At 40.2% G+C, this 22,528-nt stretch overlaps 1 protein-coding gene across 1 annotated transcript in view; it reads right to left on the bottom strand.

The window, feature by feature from the left end:
* Positions 1-22,003, bottom strand: part of lrrk1 (leucine-rich repeat kinase 1) — a 66,664-nt gene extending 44,661 nt beyond the window's left edge. The window contains exons 1-8 of the mRNA XM_069711435.1: positions 21,862-22,003; positions 18,463-18,601; positions 11,911-12,101; positions 5,211-5,382; positions 3,871-4,050; positions 3,318-3,454; positions 2,082-2,308; positions 600-727 (exon numbers count right to left, since the gene is read on the bottom strand). Of these exons, the coding sequence (XP_069567536.1) occupies positions 600-727; positions 2,082-2,308; positions 3,318-3,454; positions 3,871-4,050; positions 5,211-5,382; positions 11,911-12,101; positions 18,463-18,532 (1,105 nt within the window). The 5' untranslated portion in view covers positions 18,533-18,601; positions 21,862-22,003. The remainder of the gene's footprint in view (positions 1-599; positions 728-2,081; positions 2,309-3,317; positions 3,455-3,870; positions 4,051-5,210; positions 5,383-11,910; positions 12,102-18,462; positions 18,602-21,861) is intronic.
* Between the last annotated feature and the right edge of the window lie 525 nt (positions 22,004-22,528).

Raw genomic sequence — 22,528 nt, 5'->3', positions numbered from 1 at the left:
GGTTCACTTTTATAACTTACAAGTAACCACTAAACACAAACTATTTCATGATATTTCCCAGATTGTAGGAGTTTTTGAAGACAGGTTGCATGTCATGCAGGTCATGGATACTAACATGCAGAGGACCGGCAATTCTTCCATCCATATTCAGTAAAAAAAAAAAAAAAAAAAAAAAATGTTTCTCTGACGCATGTGGGAGCAGCATTTGAAATGCAATGATGTAGCTAGAGCTCATTATTTGTCTGTTTTCTTTTGGAGTTTTTGATTTCAAAAGTCACAGAAATGTATATATGTGTTTTATTGGTAGAAACCAGTGAGCCTTCAACCCTGCTAGGCCAACGTGAACCACGGTGATTAAAAATGCTAATCAATCACTCCACTTGTGTCTCAGGATATGTTTTTATTGAGTGCCAGTTTTGCTGCATTGGAAACAGCTTGCAAAGCTGTAGTTTTCTGGCTGAGCTCCACACTGGTGCTAATGTCAGGGTTACCATACAATGGACAGCAATTTATTTCATGCATTCTTTAAATATATATCCAATCTATGCTAAGATTATCTTGCTGTAGGTAAATATACAGTAAGATGAGTAGAAACCTACCAGCAGGGATGTCAAACAGGACTGTGAGCTGGTTCTTGGCAGCAGAGAGCTTCTGGATGTTGTTCAGATGGAGAAGTCCAGCTGGTAAAACACTCAGCTGGTTCTGAGAAAGATTCACCTGCTGCAGACTGAAGGACAGAAAAAGGACAGAAAAAAGGGAGGTTGAGAGGAGAGAGCTGCCAGTTTCCTCTACAGGAGACAAGAGGTTACTTTTAGTAATGCACTTATAAAGTCAGATATTACTGTACTAGTGTCAAAGTAAAAGCATTTGATGAGGGAATACTTAAGCACTCATCAATTCCATCTCCATGTCCAGTACAGTATCACCTTCAAGACATGTTCAGCTTGATTAACACAAAAAGTCCAATCAAGGCTTTCAGCCAAATGAGACACAAATGACGGACAGCAGGGGGAAGCTTTGTATTTACAGGATTATCTGCAAGGGACAGAAAGAAAAGTTCAGAGACGGCTCCTGTCGTGCTCACGTGGCCACCGGGACGGCCAAACCTGCCATTTTAGTATCGACCTGAAACTTGAGCAAAGAGCACACAACCGATTGTTAACCCTCCTGGTGGTTCTCCTGACCTCATCGCCTTCTTCGGTCTGAGATAGTTACGTTCTGTCCGTCTTGAAATGCGAATACTTCTCGAAACACCTCAGCTGGCTCTTTGCTTCATATCAGCAGCCTTTCTGAAGCAATTTAAGGGCCTCGTCGCCCGTCTACAACCATCACCCATGATCAACACAGGTGCTGAGTTACAGTTATTGCTTCCCTCTGCTCCACCTGAATTACTGTGCTGTGCTCCATTCGTGCTCAACAGGAACTGTCTCTGGACTTTTTCATTACACCTTCTAATAAGGCAGGTTTGGGATTTTATGTTTGACAGCAACAGAAGACATATTTTCATCATTTGCATGAGTAAAACTATCAAACAAAACAATGCATCGAAAGTCTTATAAGGAAAAGTTCCACATTCAAAACTTTAACTTTTAAAGTATTTTACTTTATTGAATAAAAACAATTACACAACCATAGAAAAATTATAACCAAAATACACTTCAAGTAGTTATTACGAATGAGAAAAGAGTCTTTGTCACGATCATATTATAGTAAAAAAATTTGTGTTACTAATTCATAAACATGTAAGTAGCCTTTTACAATGTATCTGTATATAGGTTATTACATTTTTTTTTACTTTATGCAGAACTAAATGTGTATCCTTCAGATAAAATGTATATATATTAAAACATTTAAGTATATCAAAATTGTACTTCAGGCCAGTATTTGAGGTTATACTGCACTGTTATTTTTTTCCCATTTCTCATAACTATGTTATGGAACCACAGCTGAATTTGATATTAATAGATATCAGACAGTTGGTAAGACAGAAAACATTCAGATGGAGGACATCGATTCGGTCCAAATATATTGTATTGTATAAATGATATATGTATTGTATCCCAGCAAACGCCCTGCTGTACCTGGAGCAGATGATCTGCTGGGAGTTGAGAGCCTCTGGCAGCTCTTTCAGCTGGTTGTCAGAGAGATCCAGAGTCCTCAGGTGAATGAGACCCCAGGGCACCACAGAGGGAAGAGACGTCAGGCTGTTGGAGGACAGATCCAGGTGGGTGATTCGAGAGGAGACATCCATGAACCAGTCCAGGTCCAACCACGGTAACTGCAGACCACTCCAAGACACAGCGACGTCCTGCACACATACAAACACACACAATCACAGAGGACAGGATTGCATGAAGAAAGCTGAGAACAAGGTAGAATTACTCAATTATACTCATAAAAACTGATTGAAAACTATGAATTATAATAATTTAGCTTTACTTGTATGTCAAAGTGAACAAGTAAAAAACAATTTCAATAAACTTTAAAATATTTGGAATCATAATCATTGTGAAACTGGAACTATGTGGCGCAACCTGTTAAAGCATGTAATAAACCTGTCAGCTCACAAGGACATCGTGTCAATTCTTCATTCACTGACAGACATTAAATGTAAGTTTGCTTTAGCCATAACACAACGCTCTGTGGTAGATCTGATATTTTTAAAATTATACATGCAATATATAAGATATACAAGTTAGGAAATATTACCAGGTAGCACCGCATATATTTCTATCACTATGCAGATGAAACGCAGTTATATCTGTTTAATAAACCAGATGAAACTAACCAGTTAGTCAAACTTAAAACAAGCTTAAAAGACATAAAGGCCAATGAAACATCCTTTAGCCATTCTCTCTTTTGCTCTTCATGCATTTACGTATATATCGTTTTCTTGCACAAACAGAGTGATGATCACTGAGCAGCAGGAAGCAACATCCTTCCTGAGTAAGTATGTCATGGTGCATCTCTTAATCAACATCAGCACCAGAGTCTCATGTTTCTGTGACCAGTGGTCGGCGGGAATTTGCGATCACATAAAATCGACGTGGCTCATCGAATTTGGTGTCAAACTCTGGAAACTGGTGATGGAGACTCCTGACATGTTTCAGAAAATCTCGGACAATGAATAATACAGTAACTTTTCATGTAACCTCCTGTTTCTGTAAGTTGTCAGTCATCCAGCACCGTTCTTCACACGCTGGGCTCAAAAGCCAAAAACCAAACGGCAAAAGTGAAACGATACAAAATGTCAATTGTGATTAACAACGATGTTCTCCTATTAAAAGAGTCACATGTATTGGTTCAGAAACACAGACCGTATCTCCGTCTGCACTGGAGGTCTCCTGCAGGTCGAGTCTGAGGAGATGTTTGCTGAAGGCCGGATGGTCCACCAGGGTGTACGAGGAGAATCCGGCTCCATTTTTCAGCAAGAAACGAGCGATCTCCTCGTTACCTGAAACACAGAACGCACGACTCACTCCATCTGTTCAGGCTACAGAGGCAAAACAGGCCAAATCTGATGCTGAAGCTTAAAATAAAATCTATGCTATAGATATCGGTAGTGGCACTGCTGCAGTAGTTTGTGTGGATTATAAATCCAGCTATACTTCTGTAATATTAAACCCTGTGGACTACAACGATGTATCCTTTCTTTATTTTTATACCACACACACCATTTCAGAGCAGATGTTATCATTTGAAGTGCAGTGTTATCATCATGACTCCATCATTCATAACTTTCTGAAGGTAACAATGAGGAAACAGTATTTTAATGTCACAAATGCAGGAGTTGGATACTTTTTGAAAGAACCTGTTGAATCAGTAAACTCAAGATGTTGTCCGTGATCACGTGTGTGTGTGTCGCCGTACTTTCTTTTGCAGCAGCGTACAACGGCAGCCCGGTGATGACGGCGAATTCACCGCTGTGGATGGCGCAGTCTTTGGCATCGGCACCGTAGTCGTGAACCAGCAGACGAACCACATCCAGGTGACCCTGCTGGCAAGATGTGGCCAGCATCCAGTTCAGCATGTCTCTCCGCAGACACGGGCCTGACAGGAGACACACACCCAACATCAGTCACACGAGCATCGTTTTATCAGCGATGGTGTTTTTCAGTGTTGAGGAAATAATCAAGCAGTCACTCTAGGATTTAGGGGAGTTTTTTTGTATTTGTTGCGATCAAAAATGTTTGATTTTGTGCCAGATTTTCTAAACAAAAATATTTTTTTGTGTGTAAAATTGCGGTAAAATCGCAAGTCGGGAAAGAAAAATTAGTTTTTTTTAAAGCCCTACCTGATAAAGGAATAAATATGTAATCACTTCCTCTGATAATAATCATGCTGCACATCATAGAAATGTTTTAATTCTAATCTTTTTTTATTTACTTATTGAACTTAGAGAACAATGGGGCTCAAAGTTACAAAAAAAGCTGCGTATGTTTCCAGAACAGACCGTCTGTGACTGGAATATAGAAACAACGACTACATCAGCCTTTCAAAATAAGAGCTTTAGATGCTGTTTAATTCATGTTCATTCAACACATAGACCTGCTGGATGAAACAAACAAAGAGACGTCTCTGACAGCTGGACGTAGGATTAAAATGATTTTAGTATAAAGCAAATATGTAATCACTTCCTTTGATATTTCATTCTAAAATTTTAATGTGAAGGCCACATGTTCTGCAAACCCCATCACTTCAGTTTTTCCTCTTGTTCCGGTTTCCTCGGGTGAGTTTTATTTGTTGATGAGAAAACAGGAGCAGAGCCTTCTGATTGTAAATGAGGAGTTATTTGTGTTATTAAAGTGAGTTTTGTCTGAAAACACTTACTTTATGCACTTTTTAAATTTTTTGCGGAAAAATCACAGAAATTCTAAAAAAAAAATTAAAAAAATTCCCGCAAATATTGCGGAGTTTGCTTGAATTTGAATGTCACTATGACATCATCAGGCTATTCTTTCAGATTTGTCACAGCTCCTCTAGAATCACAACAGTTTCACATGTTGGGTAACCAAAACTAGGAGACTGACTTTGACGTAAAACTGGCTGAGTGCCCTTTCTTTAATTTTTAGAAGCATTCATTCTCATTAACTCATTGTTCCACAGCTGTAGAACTTCAACTGGCCTTTGGTTGGTAAAGGCATGTTTTAAGCAAAAGGCCAGCAGTAATTCATATATCATGAATACTGAACTGGATCTCTTCCTCCTACCAGGTATGGAGTCCAGCAGCTCTTTGACCAGGCTGGTGTGGCCGTAGTACGCTGCCATGATGGCGGGGTTGCTGTTGGTTGGCTCCTGGGGCATCGTGACACAGGCTTCTTTGAGGAGGTAACACACACTCTGTTGGTCACCGTGCTGAGTGGCGACACACAGGAGACGTACCTGCAACAAAACACGCAATGAGAGCACTTACATCAGAATTACTGCTTCGTGGTTGTAAGCCTCCCCTGGTCAGCTGTGACGACCCAACCCGCTCAACCTGCCCTGGTCTGCTCCGCTACTCCACCACCAGCTACCGGGAGTTAGCTGGTGGTGGAGCTTCGAGGGTCGACTGCTCATACCAGCCCATTCGGGTGGTGATTAAAAGAAGCCTCTCTCCTTTGGTTTGTTGCACCAGCCAACATTTCTTCACACCATGTTGCCACTCATCTATACACTTCAAACGTGTCTGACGAATCTTCTACTTACACACGTCACCATTCAGTTAGTATGTTAATTAACTTTAGTTAAATATATCACTTTTAAAGCATATTTCTGTGTGTGGCCTCCTTTTTTGTTACCAGCTTTGAGCAAGGTGGGAGCACAGTCAATATCAATGATTTGTGATAAAGGGACATGTAAAAAAAAAAAGTGTAATAGTTGACATATTAAAGCACAGTTGTTCCTGTTCGGCTGTATTTTTACTATATTTGTGTCTAAATTCATTGGGAAACGCAATAAACTAAAAACAGCAATAAGCTAAATGGATGACATGTAACCAGCAGTTTTTTGGAGTATTTTAAATTGGAAAATTACTTAAATGAGTGATACTTATCAAAACAGACATCAGGTAATCAGTTAGTTAAACACATCTTTGTTGTGTAGACATCAGTGACTGATTTTGCAACATTTCTGTATGTTTTCTTTTACCCTGGTATTAATATCGGTGCATTTTGTAAATGTATGCATGCATGCAGATGGCTCAATTTTGCATGAATCTTGTATTTTTGATACAAGAAGAATCCTTTGATCTCCCACAGCCCTGGAGAACTGGAATATGTTAACGGTCCAATCCGTTACACGGGTACAGACAGAAGTAGGCCACATCTCTGCTGCCGCCTGAGATGGAGGCATTTCACAAAGAAAAACAACAGCAGCGCAGCCACTCTTTCTGAATTACACTGCAACCAACAACGAGCATCACGGTAGGACATTTTTAATTTAAATTGAATTCACCATGCAACATGTTCCCATAGTGCTTCAATCAGTCACAAAATAGCACTGCAGGTAAATAAATGAGACAAAAACCAACTGTAAGAAAAGCTTTTAAGACAGACTGGAGAATGCCTGATGAATATCATTAAGAAAATTTGCTGATTGATTAGTGCATGTTTAAGTCACTATTACAACAAAAGCCATCAGATCACGGTGAATGTCAGGAACAAAGAGTATTTCTTTGCTTACACATAAAAAGATTGAGTCCCTGAAAACAGAAAAATATTTAATGATGCAAGAATGAACTCTGTGCCTCTTATTGCACAAAAATTGGGTAAACCCATAAACTTTCATTCTTTTCTTTGAGAAGAATGAAAAGCAATAGAACATGTAAAACAATATCATTCAGTATCGTCATAAGTGTGAAGTATGATCACAATCTCCCTTTCTACTCCTCAGTTATGGTGTTGAATGATGGACAGAAAAGAATCAAAATATTGTTTTCCTATTAGATATTTATGTGAAATGTTGTCATAATTAATGCATGAAATATTATGGCCCAAAAAGTGTTTTGTGAGGTCGTAGTTACCACCAGATTCATTTTTGCTCCAAATGTGAAGAAGGTCCCTCAAGCCATTCCTGAGATATTGCGTTCACAAGAATAGGAACGGTGTGAGGGCACAGTGACCTTAACCTCCTCTCTTTGACCTCCAAAATCGAATCACTTCATCGTATATGCCAAGTGAACATTTGTGCCAATTTGGAAGACATTCTCTCTCGGCATTACTCAGATATCATGGGACAATGTGCGGTGACAGTGACCTCGACCTTGACCTTTGCCCTTCCAAAGCTGATCGGTTCCTCATTCGTAGCCAATGTTTTTGCCAAATTAGAATAAATTCCTTTGAGGCATTAGAATATCCAAAACCTTTAACCTTTAACTAGCTGAGAAACTGGTACTGGACCTAATGAGGACTTGCTAATGAGGCCGACATTGATGTTTGTTTGTTGTCTCTCTATGCTGCTGTTTTTTCTCTCCCCTCATGCCAACGGGTCAAGGCAGATGCCCCCCAACTCTGGGTCTGCTTCCGTCACAGGTTATTTCCTCTTAAAAAAGGAGTTTTTTCTGCTCACTGTCACTGGTGGTGTCACAATGTCATAATGTCTCGACCTAATTGCCGTGAGGTGACTTAAGCTGTGATTTGGTGCTATGTGGTTAAAATTGGATGGCACTGAAATTGAGCTGACTTGGATTGTGGGACCTTTGTGGTGTCTAACTTTCTAAACAATTCAAGATCGAATAATAAAAAAAAGAAGTTATTTCAGGGCACTCAGTCCTTACAGCAGAATCTGATAATAGTGTAGCGAGAACCCCGACAATTAAACAATTCCCACGTAAAAAAAACCATCCCTTTCACTGGAAGAAAAACCTCGGCCAGCGGACGGGAAAAACTCCGACAGAACCGTGCTCAGAGGTGGGCGGAGCATCTGCCTTCACCGGAAAATCAAAACAGCAAAGAGGATAAACCAGACCAGAGTGCCACCTAAAAGGGTTGGAATACTTTTATAAATGAGAAATTTAAATTTTAAAATTTTAAAACATTTGCAAACATTTCTAAAAACATGGTTTAACTTTGTCATTATGGGTTATTGTGTGTAGACCGGGGAAAGAAAATGCCTGTTTTCATTTTTAAAATGAAATCTACAACATAAAGCATGTTGATTGTAGAGATTAAGATGCTTTTAAATTATAAGGCCTGCATGGCATGTGCATTACCTCACCCTCACAGCTGTGGCTCACGCGCGCGCGCTGTGTGTGTGTGTGTGTGTGTGTGTGTGTGTGTGTGTGTGTGTGTGTGTGTGTGTGTGTGTGTGTGTGTGTGTGTGTGTGTGTGTGTGTGTGTGTCACACTGGCAGCATGTAACATGATTCAGTGTCCTCTCACTGAATCAATGAGTTTCCCTTTTGATAATGGCCATCGGTAATCAATGTTTGAGTGATGAGTTGTAACTGAAAAGCAGGAACGGGATTTTTGTTCACCCTCGGTGAGACGAGCGCACCAGGAAAAAACACGCCACTGAGGCACGATGTCCCGGGCCCAAGATAAAGCTTTCTCCAAAACAAAACCTCATTGTGTCCATTACAAAAACTAAATTGCTTGTAAATTTGATAACAATCTGGATTTATTTCTTTTGAAATGGGAGGCCGTTTGTTTGCATAAATACTTGCATGTACAAGCTGATTGGAAAACCCTTATTAAAGAAACCCAATCTTGATGTCAATGCGGTGACCAGCTACAGGCCAATAACCAACCTTCCATTTATTAGTAGGATACTTTAAAAAGATAGTTTCAGTGCAAATAAACTCCTTCTTCAAAGTAAAATACAGCCTGGAGGAGTTTCAGTCGGGCTTTACAGCACATCACAGCACTGAAACTGCATTTACTTAAAACAATCAGCGACCTCCGACCAAATTCTGATGAAAATTAAGGTCTCATTTCTGATCCTTTTAGACCTAAGACCAGCTTTTGAAACAATTGACCATGATATTAATCGTCTTGAGAATTTCATCTGACACAAAACTGGTTCAAACCATACACCAAGGTGAGGAAGTTTTCTGTCAGCATTGGAGTCTAAATGTCTTTTGGCAATAAATAAATGCAAAAGCAATAATTCCCTAAAATCAAACGAAGATAAAACAGAAATCGTCCCAGTCGGCCTCAAAACAAAAAGAGAAATGTTGTAGAATAATTTGGGGCAGCTAACCTCTCGGATAAAATCAGAGGCGTCAAGTCACAGTGTTTTCTTAGACTCAGATCTAAGTTTCAAGGCGCATATTAATAATTCAATTCAATTCAATTCAACTTTATTTATATAGCGCCAAATCACAACAGAGGCACTGGGTCATGGCACTTAACACATTAAAGCCATTACAGCAAGACTTTACAATATTAATAAGGTGACGAAAACCTCAGTTTTCCACCTTAGAAACATAAACAACCAAACATTGGCTATTTATAGCCAATAGACGGGTGCTGAAAAGCTGATTCATGCCTTTATTTCCATCTGACTGGACTACTGTAATTCACTTCTTACTGGCCTCCAAGAGAAAACAATAGAGAAACTTCAGCTCATCCAAAACTCTGCAGCTCGGCTGTTAAGCAGAACCAAGAGGAGTGAGCTCATTAGTCCAGTTTCAGCTGCTCTGCACCGTTAACCTTTAACACCCATGATTGACTTTAAGGCTGACTCTGGGGTTAACTACATTACGCCCAAGCATGTGTTTTCAAAACTGGATTTATATCCACTTCTGAGTCTCTATATCATAAATGACTTTGCTTCTGCACTACTGGAGGGTAAAGATACATTTTACATAATAAAATATCACGTAAAAAAACAATAGCTAAAGACGCCCAAAACAAGAAGCAGGACAAAAATAGAGAGGAAATATGAAGGCTATGTTGTTTCTGGCCCAAATCACAAAACACAGGAGAAAAGGACGGTAGGAATTAACCCACTGGAGGTCATTTCATTAGTTTTAGTTGCAAATCTAGTAAATAATTTTTTTTTTTTGCAGAAATGCATACCAAAAAAAATGCCTATTACCAAAGAAAATCTCTAACTATGCTCATCTTGGCCAAAGAAAGAACAAATTCACTTGAAAGAAGTTTATTCTCAATATCTCCTGTCCTTCACCAAGAACATGGGCCTCATTCACTAACTCTTATGAAGAAGAAATGTCTTCATAAAACCCACTTACAGTTTCTTTTCAAAGATTCTGGCATTCACTAATGTTCTCTTATTTGGGATTTGTTCATAGGTAAGAACAAAATCTAAGCACACTGAGGAGCAACACTTACTTACATTTTTGTGTTGACATGTTTGTACCAAATCATTTTATGATTAGATGTCCAGGACCGCATCTGAGATCGGACGCAGGGCAGTTAAACGGCTGCATTCTGTGTGCCCTTCTCATACAGCCGTCATTCCATGCATCTTTCTTTATTAATATATATATTTGTTAGTTATTTACATCTAGTACTTAGCTACAGTATTAAAAATGACAACGCTTTTGCCGTTTACTTCCTGCAGCTTCACCGCCGCGCTCCGTCATTTGGCATAATTTACTATTCGCTCGACTTCATGTTTCTCCCTCAGTTTCTGCGACCCTGCAGTCTCAGGCCCTTTCATGGCCGCCGGCAGGGAGTTCACCTTACGCTAAATGGGAGCACGGGCAAACGATTGTACACTATGAATCTGACTTAGACTTTTCTGAGGAATTTTCTTCAGAAAAACTTTAACATATTGGTGCATGAAGCCTTAACATCTTAAAGTCTCTCTTTCACTCTCACGGTTTTACACATTACAAACTAAGAGCTTTCTGGTACACGTTTCGATTTGCAGACCATTTAGCAGCTCCACGAGAGCAGTTGGGAGTTGCTCAAAGGCACTTAAGTGGTACTAGTGAGGAAGGAATATTTTGTTAAGTGCATATTATTGATTGATTTCTTCTTCTCCTTCTGGTTGGCTTATAGTGGGCAACCTTTGTCAATAACAAGGGTTCATTAAGTGCTCGTACCTGCAGCTTTGAGACGGCTGTTTTGCAGCTCGATTTACCCAAAAACCTTGGAGACAGTCTACATCTGTTTCACTCAGTCGTCACTATTTTCCTTCAAACGTGCACATTTTATGTTCAAGTGTGGCTGCCTGTCGTTCTCATAACAGGGGCAAGCATCGCTCGGTTAATTTCACATCCTGCTGTTTTTAAAGGCCTGACAACTTTAAATTATTTAGTAATTCACAGAAGAAAAAGCATTGGTTGGAGGAGAGATGTTTTTTGTGCTTTTTTATTCAGATCCCATCCTGCTGGTGGGGGAACCCTGAACTCTTGTGTTACATATCAATTTGTTTTTGTTCCCATAAAAGAAGCTTATTCAGCTGCTTGTGTTGCAGCTCAGCTGTGTGAATCAATGTTGCAGTGTTCAAGGCGACATGAGGAGCTCTCTGACACTTTAATTTTGTCAAAGTAACTCAGAGGAATTTTTTTTTGGAGAAGCCTGCTTTAAATAATGACTGTCACCAAGTTCATTTATTCACAGACAAAAATGTTTAGTTGGACTTGGTGAGAAACATCATTCAATCCCTGATTTAAACACCTTTTATCAGGTGAGCACAGCTTCCAATCTCATGTTATGAATTTAGATTTTGGTTTACATTTGCATTGTGAAAGGTCTCCTTAATCTTTAATGGCAAAAGACCAACATAATTACATTTCAACATCTTAATTACCAGATACACAAATAGTCATACAAGATTCAGTAGAGATCTCTCATATCCAGCCTCAAAAGTGTAACACTGCTGTATAATCAAAGTCAAATCTTTTTCTTCATAAAGCAAAATAAAGACTTACCAGCATGTTGCTGTAACTGTAGATATAACACACGCATAATCCATAATCTTACAGTCATGGCCTGATCAGAGTGCAGTTGAAACTCACCCCATCGATGCGGGGCATCCCTGCACTGCACTCCATACAGCAGGCTTGTTCAATCAGCTCCCTGGCAGCCTCCTCCTGTCCCTCTTCATATGCTGCCTGGATGTTCTCCAGAGTGGGAGAGGTGACCAGCGTCGAGCCGGACCCGGGAACCTCCACCAACGATGCTTTGGCCCCCATTTCCTCCCCCGGGCCTGACGGCACAAAGAGGGAAGAGAGCGTTCAAATGGGAGTTCAAACCTATTTGGGGGGAAGAATGCGATCACGGAGAGGCTTCAGGCAGCATGCAGCAAGTTGAACACCCAGAACTAGGTCATCTTATTAAAGAAAGCTCTGGTGACATAAACTACAGTGCAGCTAACTGGATTAGTGCACGCTGTGAAACTGCTGGTGGCAGGTGTAACATGCTCTCGCTACTGACCTTACTGACCTCAGCATTATGGTTGGAAATGAACTCCACACTAACACTCCTCGGACCCGACACACAACTTAATGTCCAAGTTTGACACAAATGTTTTGTCCGTTGAGGCAACGTTACACGAGAGGCGCTGACGCTGGGGTCCGTAAGCGTGCCAATAATGACGTTAAATCCCAAGTAATGTTACAATTATACAACAAGTTCCCAACGAAATATAACATGTAATCTAAATGTTTACATATTGAGGGCCAATTTGCTCTCAAAATATACAACTTTTTGTGGGTGTGATCTCTGTTTCCATGGCAACACATGGGGTATGACTAACAACTGCAAAACAATCAGTCTCGTCAGTAGACTCTTATGTAACGTACGCAATCTTTACTACTCCAGGAAGTAGTCCGACCCTTAGCAACCACCCTAGCAACAGAGAGGACTTCTAGTCTCCAACTGAATAAATACAGAACATAGAAACACTAAACTGATCAGCTAGTTCAGTCTGGTTGGAACAAATATCTGATGAACAAAGATATCTGATGAACAAGTGCATGCCAGAGAGCACTCGGTCATCCTCGGTCAAACTGGACAGGTGAAAAACAAAAACATTCTGACACGCTAGACATTTCGTCGCAGTGTTGTGCAGTGTCCTCGAAGCTGCATCGCTGTAATTCAATTACGCAACACTTCAAAGACCGTTTGTAATTCACGACGTTTATATTAGAGCCTGACACTGGAAATTTGTCGACGATGACTAAATTGTGTTAAAATCTTGTGTAGTCTGAGCCCAGTTTAACAGAGTTTCACAGTGGGGCAACAGTTCACTTTTCACATCCACAATGACCCAAACCTAAAACCATGACATTCTTATAGTGGCTTCATGGGAAGGTCACTGACTCTCTTTGAGTCACCCAGACAAAGTCCAGACTTCAACCTAATAAAACATCTATGAGAGAATCAAAGACTGCATTTCACAGATGATTCCCATCCAATATCTGAATAAGACGATCTACCCCAGTGAATTGGAAACATTTTCCAAATCCAGGTGAACAAAGACGGTAGAGACCTACCCAAGAAAACTCCAAGTTGTACCTGCTGCCAAAATGTCATTAAGGGTCTGAATACTTTTGTGAAAGAGAGATTTTGGTTTTGGATTTTTCATACATTTCTAAAATCATGTTTTAATTTTGTCATTATGGGTCAATGAGTGTAGATTGGTGGGAAAGATCATGTTTATGCATTTGAAAGTACATTTTTAATACTATAAAGTGTGCCAGATGTGAAGAGGGGTCTAAATACTGTTTATTTTTTGATTATTTTGATAAGAGTGCAAACAAACTTGGCTGCAACCAAGTAGTGTGAGTAGTTTGCTTTTTGTGCTACCTTTGAGTTACATTTTAAATACTAGACATCCTGGACTGTGAAGGATAAGTCCAGCCTGTATTATATATTTCCACATACGGTCTTTCTGTCAAAGTAACTATGAAAACTGGAGACACAGTTTATCTATCTATCTATCATGCAGGGACAGTTATTTGGTACATCCCCAGCTTTTGTTTCCTTATATTCATAATGGTTCGAAAAATTCAAAATAAAATAAATATTTGTATGAATTTATTTATGAATGATTATAAAGCTTTTTGAGACCCTTTGGAAGCCTAAGTGGTGATTTCTGACTGAGAAATGATATTGAAATAAATAAACAGTAATATAAAGATTTTAAAAAAAATACAAGCATGCAAACTAGAATTAATGAGGGCTGTGGTGTAACAGCACATTCAGGCTGAGGATCTCCTCCAAGTTGTGAAGGGATCATGCATCAGTGCACTTCCTCTAGTTTTATGCAAAGAGACAACCAACCACAGTATTCACGCTGGCAGCTGTGGACAGCAGTTTAACAACGTTTTCTTTTGGGAGAAGATTTTGCATAAAGTGCTGTATGTTCTCAGGTAAATGAGGTGGACTCTGCTTATACGTCAACAAAACAATAAATGCTGCTAGTGAAGCTGAACCTCACAGTCAGTCAAACTGGTTATTCAGTTTCATGTTTATCAGTGCAGATATTTGTTTCACCATTCCTTTGTTATTCATTTCCTCTTTCAGCTGTCTGTGCTGCGTGTACATGCTTTATGCAGCCCGGTGGATTTTCAATGAATAATTAAGAAAGACAGAGTCTGACTGGGCAGCTGAGGTTATTTGAGAAAGCCTGAGGGAGTGAAACCATTCGACCCACATTAGTCCCTCAGATCTCACAATATTCGCCCATCGCAGCCCGACAGAAACAGCAGCTGAAAGAAGACCTTAAGAATGAAGAGGCAGCTAACAACTCCCCCATTACTACATCTTCGCTTTTCACTTATGCATCTGATTTAGATGATATTCCATATACAGTGAACCCTCGCTATAACGCGGTTCACCTTTCACGGTCTCGCTGCTTCACGGATTTGCATCGTGCATTGTGTTCTGCATTCTGATTGGCTAAACAGTCTCTCCGCTTCTTCTCTACCTGTTTGTCAATAACGTTGCGGTTTAATATGTACACGTACGTAAAACAGCTTGCCAAATTAAAAATAATCGATGGTGGCATGTCGGTTTATAAGAATCTTTTTGCCCAGAAGAAAAAAGAGCGACAACAACTACCGATAACTATGTTCTTCTCTCGAAAAACCACACCTGCACCGCCGGCTTTAGAAGAAAGAACCGCTGCAGAGCGGAGTCAGGATGCAGCGGCTCAGTCAGAAGAGCAGTGAAATACACGAGTCACTATTTGTCCGACTGTACTTTGTATTTGTTTTCATAATCATTTTTCATTTCCTCCCGTTCTAATCCAATGACTCGGGTCGCAGTGGGGCGGTGCCGATCTCAGCAATTTGAAGCCTTCAGTTCGTATTGATGATTAAAATTATTATTTTACAGTACAGTAGTTATTTGTAAAAAAAAAAACATTTATACAGTACTTTTATTTGTTAAACAAATGCTTGGGCTTGTAAAAAGGTTTTGTTCTTTGGTTTCAATGTATTATGGAGTATTTCATTGTATAATAATTGTAAAAAAAATAAAGGTTACTACTTCACGGATTTCACCTATCACGGTTTCTATTTGGAACGTAACCCCCGCGATAAACGAGGGTTCACTGTACATATATTCCTGACTTCTGCCGCAGATATAAACATTAAAAGAGACTAAATGTCAGGGACTTGAGAATATTTAGCTTACATTGCAGAAGTAAGACACAGGAGGAAGTGAAGGACAAATATACCAGACAGAGATGCATCCACATTTTTCTCTTTTATGATACCTTTTGTTTCCTCAAGTTAGGGTTTCTGCTGACACAGCATAACAACATGTTACCAGTACTCTCCTTTTCCCCTGAAGTAAAAATCTGTGCATAGATTCACAGTATATCTACACCAATACTGATTGAACAGATCACACCAGTGCTTCCATTATACAGGATGGATCTCAGTATCTCACCTGAGGCTACGAAGCCGGTTCAACACAGAGGATATCTTTCCATAAACCCTAAAAACGCTAAACGGTCACATGATGCTGGTTAACAATTCGCTGTGTCATGTCAGGGTTTCTCAATCCAGCTAGGAGCGCGTTCACATAAAAGAGGAGGAGTTTAGCACGTTAGCTCTGCAGCATATGTTACCATGGCGATGTAAGTGAACCAGCTACTGAAAAACTGAAGTTGCTTCGCAAACTGCAAAAATCCTGCTTTGTAGTAACATCTTATGGCTTTAACTAATTGTTTTCAGAATCAATACATCTGCCAATTATTTTTCCAATTAATAGGTTAGTGTATAAATATTATGGCAACTTCACAATTCCCAGAGTCCGGGGTGGCTTCTTCAAATGTTTGGTTTTCTTCAACCATCAGTCCAAAACCTTTTATGTAATTTGTTGCTTTTTTAGCATTATGGGGTGTAAAAGAGCAAATATAATTTCATTTAGTGGTTTCAATGCAATCTGAGTCAGAAGCATCTTCTTTTAGGGGAGTCTCCACTATGATTCCCTCGACTCAAAACATTCATTGACTGTTTCACTTTCCTTCTGTCGGCGCTGAACAACAAACGGGTGACAGTTTCACATTCATTGCAGAGAGAAGTCAATCCTAACAGGCTAAATATACTCTAGTGGCAAAAACAAATACGAGGCAAACAACTATATATCAGCCGTCACTTTCATGAACACACACAACTAATAACTAAAAAGTGTTGTCAGACTAATCTACTGGACAAGAGTTTCCTGTGTTATTACTGTGATCAATGGCATGAATCTGAATAATCTGAATATGCACTAGAATCAAAACAGTGGTGTCCAAACCACTGTCCAAACACAATTCATTTGTACATGTAGGATATACAGTAAATTGTATCTAATACCAATATTAATAGGAATGTTGTGCTGAATGACCCAGTGATGCTGCAGACCCACAGACAACCACACCGCAGGCTTCCTGTTTTTATGAAACACCACAGTTATAAAGGGATCGTCCACACCGAGCGCTTCTGTGAAGAAACAGTATTTATTCCTGTTTAAAAGGTTTTCAAAGTTCATCCTTACGATTTTCACAAAGTCAAAACATGTGTTGGTATTTCTGACAAAGCTACTCTTATTCACTCTATTTAAATTTTGTGATTGACTCAATATTATAGTTTAAAACATTTCTTTTTTTTAATTTCTTTAAGTACTTATGGCATGCAAGTATTTGGCAAGTCTTGGCAGGTAGCGGACAAGATCTAGTTTCTGTCATTTTCCTGTAGGTAGAATCACAGCTCAGCGAAGGAGTAGCATTCGGGCTAAGTCAGACCTACATGCGCGGCATATAAACGAGGCTCAAGTCGGCATCCCTCTCTGCCCCGGTGATCCTATCCGCGACTAACCTGCTCATAGCGAAGAAGCAAATCCTCTCCCTCCTGCCTCCATCACATCTAAATCATACTTCCCATTTCAAGCTATCGCTTCAGCCGCGGTGTGTCCTCCAGTATCCCGGCTGCTCTCCCTGGATGAGCTGCCTCAGTTACAGACTGAGGAGGGGAGCAAGGAGGGAGAGGTAGTGCCCCAGGAGGAGGGGGTGGGGGTGGGGGTGGGGGTTGGCAGAGAGAAAGGGGGTTGGGGGGTGATGCTCCTTTGTTTCACAGCCTCTGAGCTTCCTGTCTCTCTCTTCCTTCCACAGTCAACGCTGTGATATGCTGTAATTTCCACAGTCCAGTAGAGAATTTATTGCTAACTTGTTTTATGAATAAAGTCCGAGAAGATGTCATCAAATGTTTTAGACTGTTTAAGATAATCACAATTATACAGAGAAAAATATGAAAATGTGAGAACTTGAAGAAGCTGTAACCAGACAAATACTAAATAGATAGATAGATAGATAGATAGATAGATAGATAGATAGATAGATAGATAGATAGATAGATAGATAGATAGATAGATAGATAGATAGATAGATAGATAGATAGATAGATAGATAGATAGATAGATAGACAGACAGACAGACAGACAGATGTACATAGCCTCCTAATCTACAAAATGGCACAATAATATGGGACATTATTTTTCCAGATTTATCTTTAAACAGGAAAAAGTTGATTTGGTTGATTGACACCATGAATGGACTGGGCACTTAGATTACTGAAAGAATATTTTACACTGTAAAAAGGGTCAAGTATATGTGACACGTGGTGAACCTAAGAGGAAATCAGCCAACAACAAAGTCCATACCACTTCTGATGTAGACAGAAAGTTAAAAGACAAAATATCAAAGCAGATCACAGCAGCTTTCTCATTACTGTGGACAAAACAAAAACAGATAGTCAACTGACTATACTTCACTTTCAACATATTCCACTGTCCTATTATCCCCATCATGTACGATTGGCTCCGTGGTCATTTAGCACACAGCACGACTACCACGTAACCCCTGCTCGAAAAAGTAAAGGCTGCTTCACATGTACAGTCAAAGAGCAACAGATGAAGCTTCTTGAGACCCAAATAGTTTCAGTTCTCTTTTTTTTGCTAAATTTAAGCGGCGCAGCACTCGTTTCACACATTTCAGTTCACAGTCACATTCTCTCTGAACCGACCAGAGGAGTCCAACAAAAGAGAGATGGATGAGATGCTGAAAGATTACTCACTGCTTGGTTGCTCCATGTTGTTTGGAGGGTGTCCCGAGTCCTGGGGCAACCCAACAGACCAGTATGACATTCCTACTGGAGTCAGTGCTTTGGCTGGACACTATTTGTGCAGAGTTCTTCCACAAAGAGAAGATTTAGCCTGCAAAAAGTCAAAGCAGCTATTATGAACAAGCATTCACTCTCAGGTGACCAAAAAAAAATCCTTCTATCAGGTAAACAGACACAATTTAGCTGTTAAGCACAAATGGTACCAAACTTATTTAAAACATAAGACTGTTGGTGAAGTATTTCTGAAACGGCTAACCTCCTGGGATTTTTTTTTTTTTTTTTATGTTTACGTGTCTCTACAGTTTACCCAACTGGGTTCTGGTGAGCAGAAAAGCATCTCAGCATGTATTATTTGTAGAACCTTGTCGTCGATGGTAAGGCTGCACAATCTTTTAAATGTGTTATCATAAAAAATGTGAAAATCTTTTGATATTTTCAGCATCACTATACCAAGGGTCTGAACTTAGAACTTAAATTCTACTGGAGAAGGAGCAACTTCAATTAGTTTTTTGCCTCAGTTTCCAAAATCCAACAGATTAATTTCCAAATCCTGCAGATCCATCCGATGTCTAAAATTAAATCATGTATTGCCGTTATTTGGACCAGCAAGAGAACTACTTTCAGGCTCACTGGTATGAAGAGCTAGCTGGTGTTGCCAGACCCAAATTCACTGCGTGACAACAAGGGTGGATCACAAAGTTCAGAGACAGCTTCTGTTGTGCGTGAGCAGCAGTCTGTGATTTTGTCGCTCAACCAACACGCCCACTCGCCATATTTTTTTATAATTTATTACAACTTTTGCTGTGTGCTCCCTGCTTAAATTGCAGGTGCGTAAAACATTAGATGCACCCAGGCCACTGCTCACAGAAGAATGTGGAAGTCAGGTGGTGATTTTGATCAAGCGCCAAAAGTTCCTCACAACGATTACGGCAGTTCCGGAACTTATTGGTCCAGCTCATAATATGTATATAAAAGTGTTCGTAGCTTTGTAGGTCTGAAAAATGAGGCCGATGCAGAAGAATGGTTCCGATGCAGAAGTGCCTTAAGCTGCAATACCACTGAGTGCCACTGGAGGTTGGCTCCAAAAAGCCTCCGGCTCCATAGACTCCCATTCAACTTCTCTCATCAAATCCAAAGTGAATAAAATGTGTCCATCAGTTATCTCGGTGTTGTTAGCTAAAGTCACTCCTTCTTATTAGTTTTCTGGAAGTCCGTCTGAAAATAATCCCTCATTCATTAGAAAATAAGCCTGATAAAGCTGTGTTTTTGGGGGCGTGTCCATTTGATTGACAGGCATACAGTGCAGTCACTGCTGGTTGACGCTTGCTCCGCCCTCACAGATATTGTGTATCGCCCTTTAGCCAAGAGATAAGATATCAACCCATATCGCCCTGCCATTGATATGGTTAGTCATTATATCATCAGAGAACAAAGCAATTGTCCAAAGCTTAACCAAAATGACAAAGACCTCAAGATTCATCTTGATGCAGTCATGGAAAAAAAAACAGGTGTCCCTGTGTTCCTATTAAACTCCAAATGACTTCATTAAAAGCTTTAGCTTCTTTTGTGAGTTGGGTCTTTCAGATGGAAGAATGGTATATGAACATGGGAAAAAGGATTAACTCCATTTTGCTTGATAAGACTACTGATGTGTCATAGATTTATCAAGCATCCTTCACTGTGTGTTATGTGTTATGCCAAAGGCACAGAGAAGCGCTTCATGCTGTTGTGTAACTAACACACAGTCAACACCATAGGAGTAGACAGAAAACTTAGCGTTGAATACACTGAAGGAAAACCAGCGCAGGGTTTGAATGGGCCTCGCGAAGGTTTTAATTCCAGAATCCAAAGACAAAATGAAAAAGCATTCCAGGCATTTTGCTTTAATGCATTAACTCCTCTTTTAAGTAATTTGCTTAAGTCAGTCCTTTTTATTGGCTTTCTGGCAATCCTTTTGAAAATAACCATTATTAATTAGATATTAGGCCTCAAACAGTGGTATTTTGGGTGAGTTTCTGTTTGATTGGCAGGCCTGTGGTGCAGTCAGCTGTCCGCTACGGGTGGGTGGGACGTAGTTTCGTTGGGTTCCCAACAAGTTTGTAAATGGCCGTTATGAAGCCTCAGGTTTGGATTTTGTCTGTTGCCATCTTTGCTAGTTCGGAGCAGGAAGTGACCGGTGGATCCGACTGATCTGATTGGAAACCTGACGATGATACATCCCGCCCACCGATAGCTGTAACCTGACTGCACCACAGGCCTGTCAATCAGACAGACACGGCCCCCCCATCCCTTTTTGACTCTTCTTTTCTAATGAATGAGGGATTATTTTCAGATGGACCTCCAGAAAACTAATAAGAAGGAGTGACTTTAGCTAACAACACCGAGATAACTGATGGACACATTTTATTCACTTTGGATTTGATGAGAGAAGTTGAATGGGAGTCTATGGAGCCGGAGGCTTTTTGGAGCCGACCTCTAGTGGCACTCGCTGGTATTGCAGCTGAAGACACTTCTGGATCAGAACCATTTTACAGACCCGGAAGCTACAAACACTTTTATATCCAGTCTGTGGTTCCCAATCAGATCAGTCAGATCCACCATTTCCCTTCCAGCTCGTCCAAATATGGTCACGTTCTGCTACAAACCGCTTCAAACACCCAAAGATAATGGCAGCCAAAAATGCTCAACTTGAAGCTTTAAAATGTCAGTTTACAAGCAGACGGGTGACGACACAGTTGGCTGCACAAGCTCGACTGATCCATGTGGAAAGACGAGTCACATACAAGCACAGAATACTGCTCGTGTTCTCGCTGAGTTTTACAGATTTAGCTGCAGATTGAGCTTCGTGTATTTTATTCTGCAAGTTTAGCCAACGGTGTTGTTAGCCAACGTGGAGGGATGACAGGAGGGTGGGTTTGGGGGGTTCCCGTTTTTACACTCTGACACCCCAGATTCTGTGCACGTCCCTGCCATGATGCACGCAGCCTCTCAAGCCATGTCAGCTGGAAGTGGCTCCACACACTCAGGCTATTAACAATGCATACAAATGATAGTGATTTACAAAATGAATCTTTTGTTGGATTGTGAGATGGTGCTGCTGTGACCATGCATCCTCTGACAAATCTGTTTATAAACTTTCGGGATTATAATTATGACGTAATAAACAGTGCCTCCAGGAGTAAGTACAAATAAGACACGTGCAATTATGCTAAATATATATATTTTTTCTTAAATAGGCAGACTTTTAAAGACAGATTGGGTTTATTTTCCACAGCGTGCCATACAAGACGTATTAAAGCAAATCTCGAGCTCACAGTTGTAAAATCAGACATAAACACAAGAGTTATTTACCTCGGCTCACCGCATGACTGTGAGGTCCGCGGAGCATCACGGCAGGCTTTCTTTTACAGCTCCTGAGCAGAGACAGACATAGAAAACTGTCCGACGCGAACGTTTCACTGGACTTCCTGATTCCGCGATGCAAACTTTCCAAAAGACTGGTGCTATTTTGGATCGGCGGGAGGGACGCCCTGTCTGTGATTGGTTGTTAACGTCGTGAGGTGGGGTTAGGGTTAAAATAAGGATTGAGATCAGTGATAGGGTTAGGGACCAGTTGACCGACAGTCAAACGACCGATCACAGCAGCGTTAAACTTTACAACCAATCACAGCGGCGTACAGTTTCGAGCCTGCGTCCTTCCGGCTGATCCAATTCGGGCGCAAGCCCAGCAGAACAGCACTTCCTATCATCACTTTCAAAACAACGCTAATACACGTATTTTATTAAAAGAAGTGCATCCGGATAAATTTACCAAAATAAAACCTGATTCTTCAATAACAGTAACTCAACAAAGACAGTTTTCTTTTGTTTATTTACATTTTCATTCACTAAACAACTTCCATATGGGGGCAGAAACAAATGGCCATCAGATGTAAGTGTGTCATGACAATTTAGCTTTGCATATTAATAATGGGCTATTGGTCCTTTCTATATAGCTACTTAATCCCAAAACAGTAAT

This window comes from Brachyistius frenatus, unplaced genomic scaffold, assembly GCF_029030835.1.
Source record: "Brachyistius frenatus isolate BFR_SWC_R1_liver_20210118 unplaced genomic scaffold, ASM2903083v1 Contig_100, whole genome shotgun sequence".
NCBI classification, from domain to species: domain Eukaryota; kingdom Metazoa; phylum Chordata; class Actinopteri; family Embiotocidae; genus Brachyistius; species Brachyistius frenatus.
Note: the sequence above shows the minus strand (reverse complement) of the source record. Positions and strands in the feature narration are given on the sequence as shown.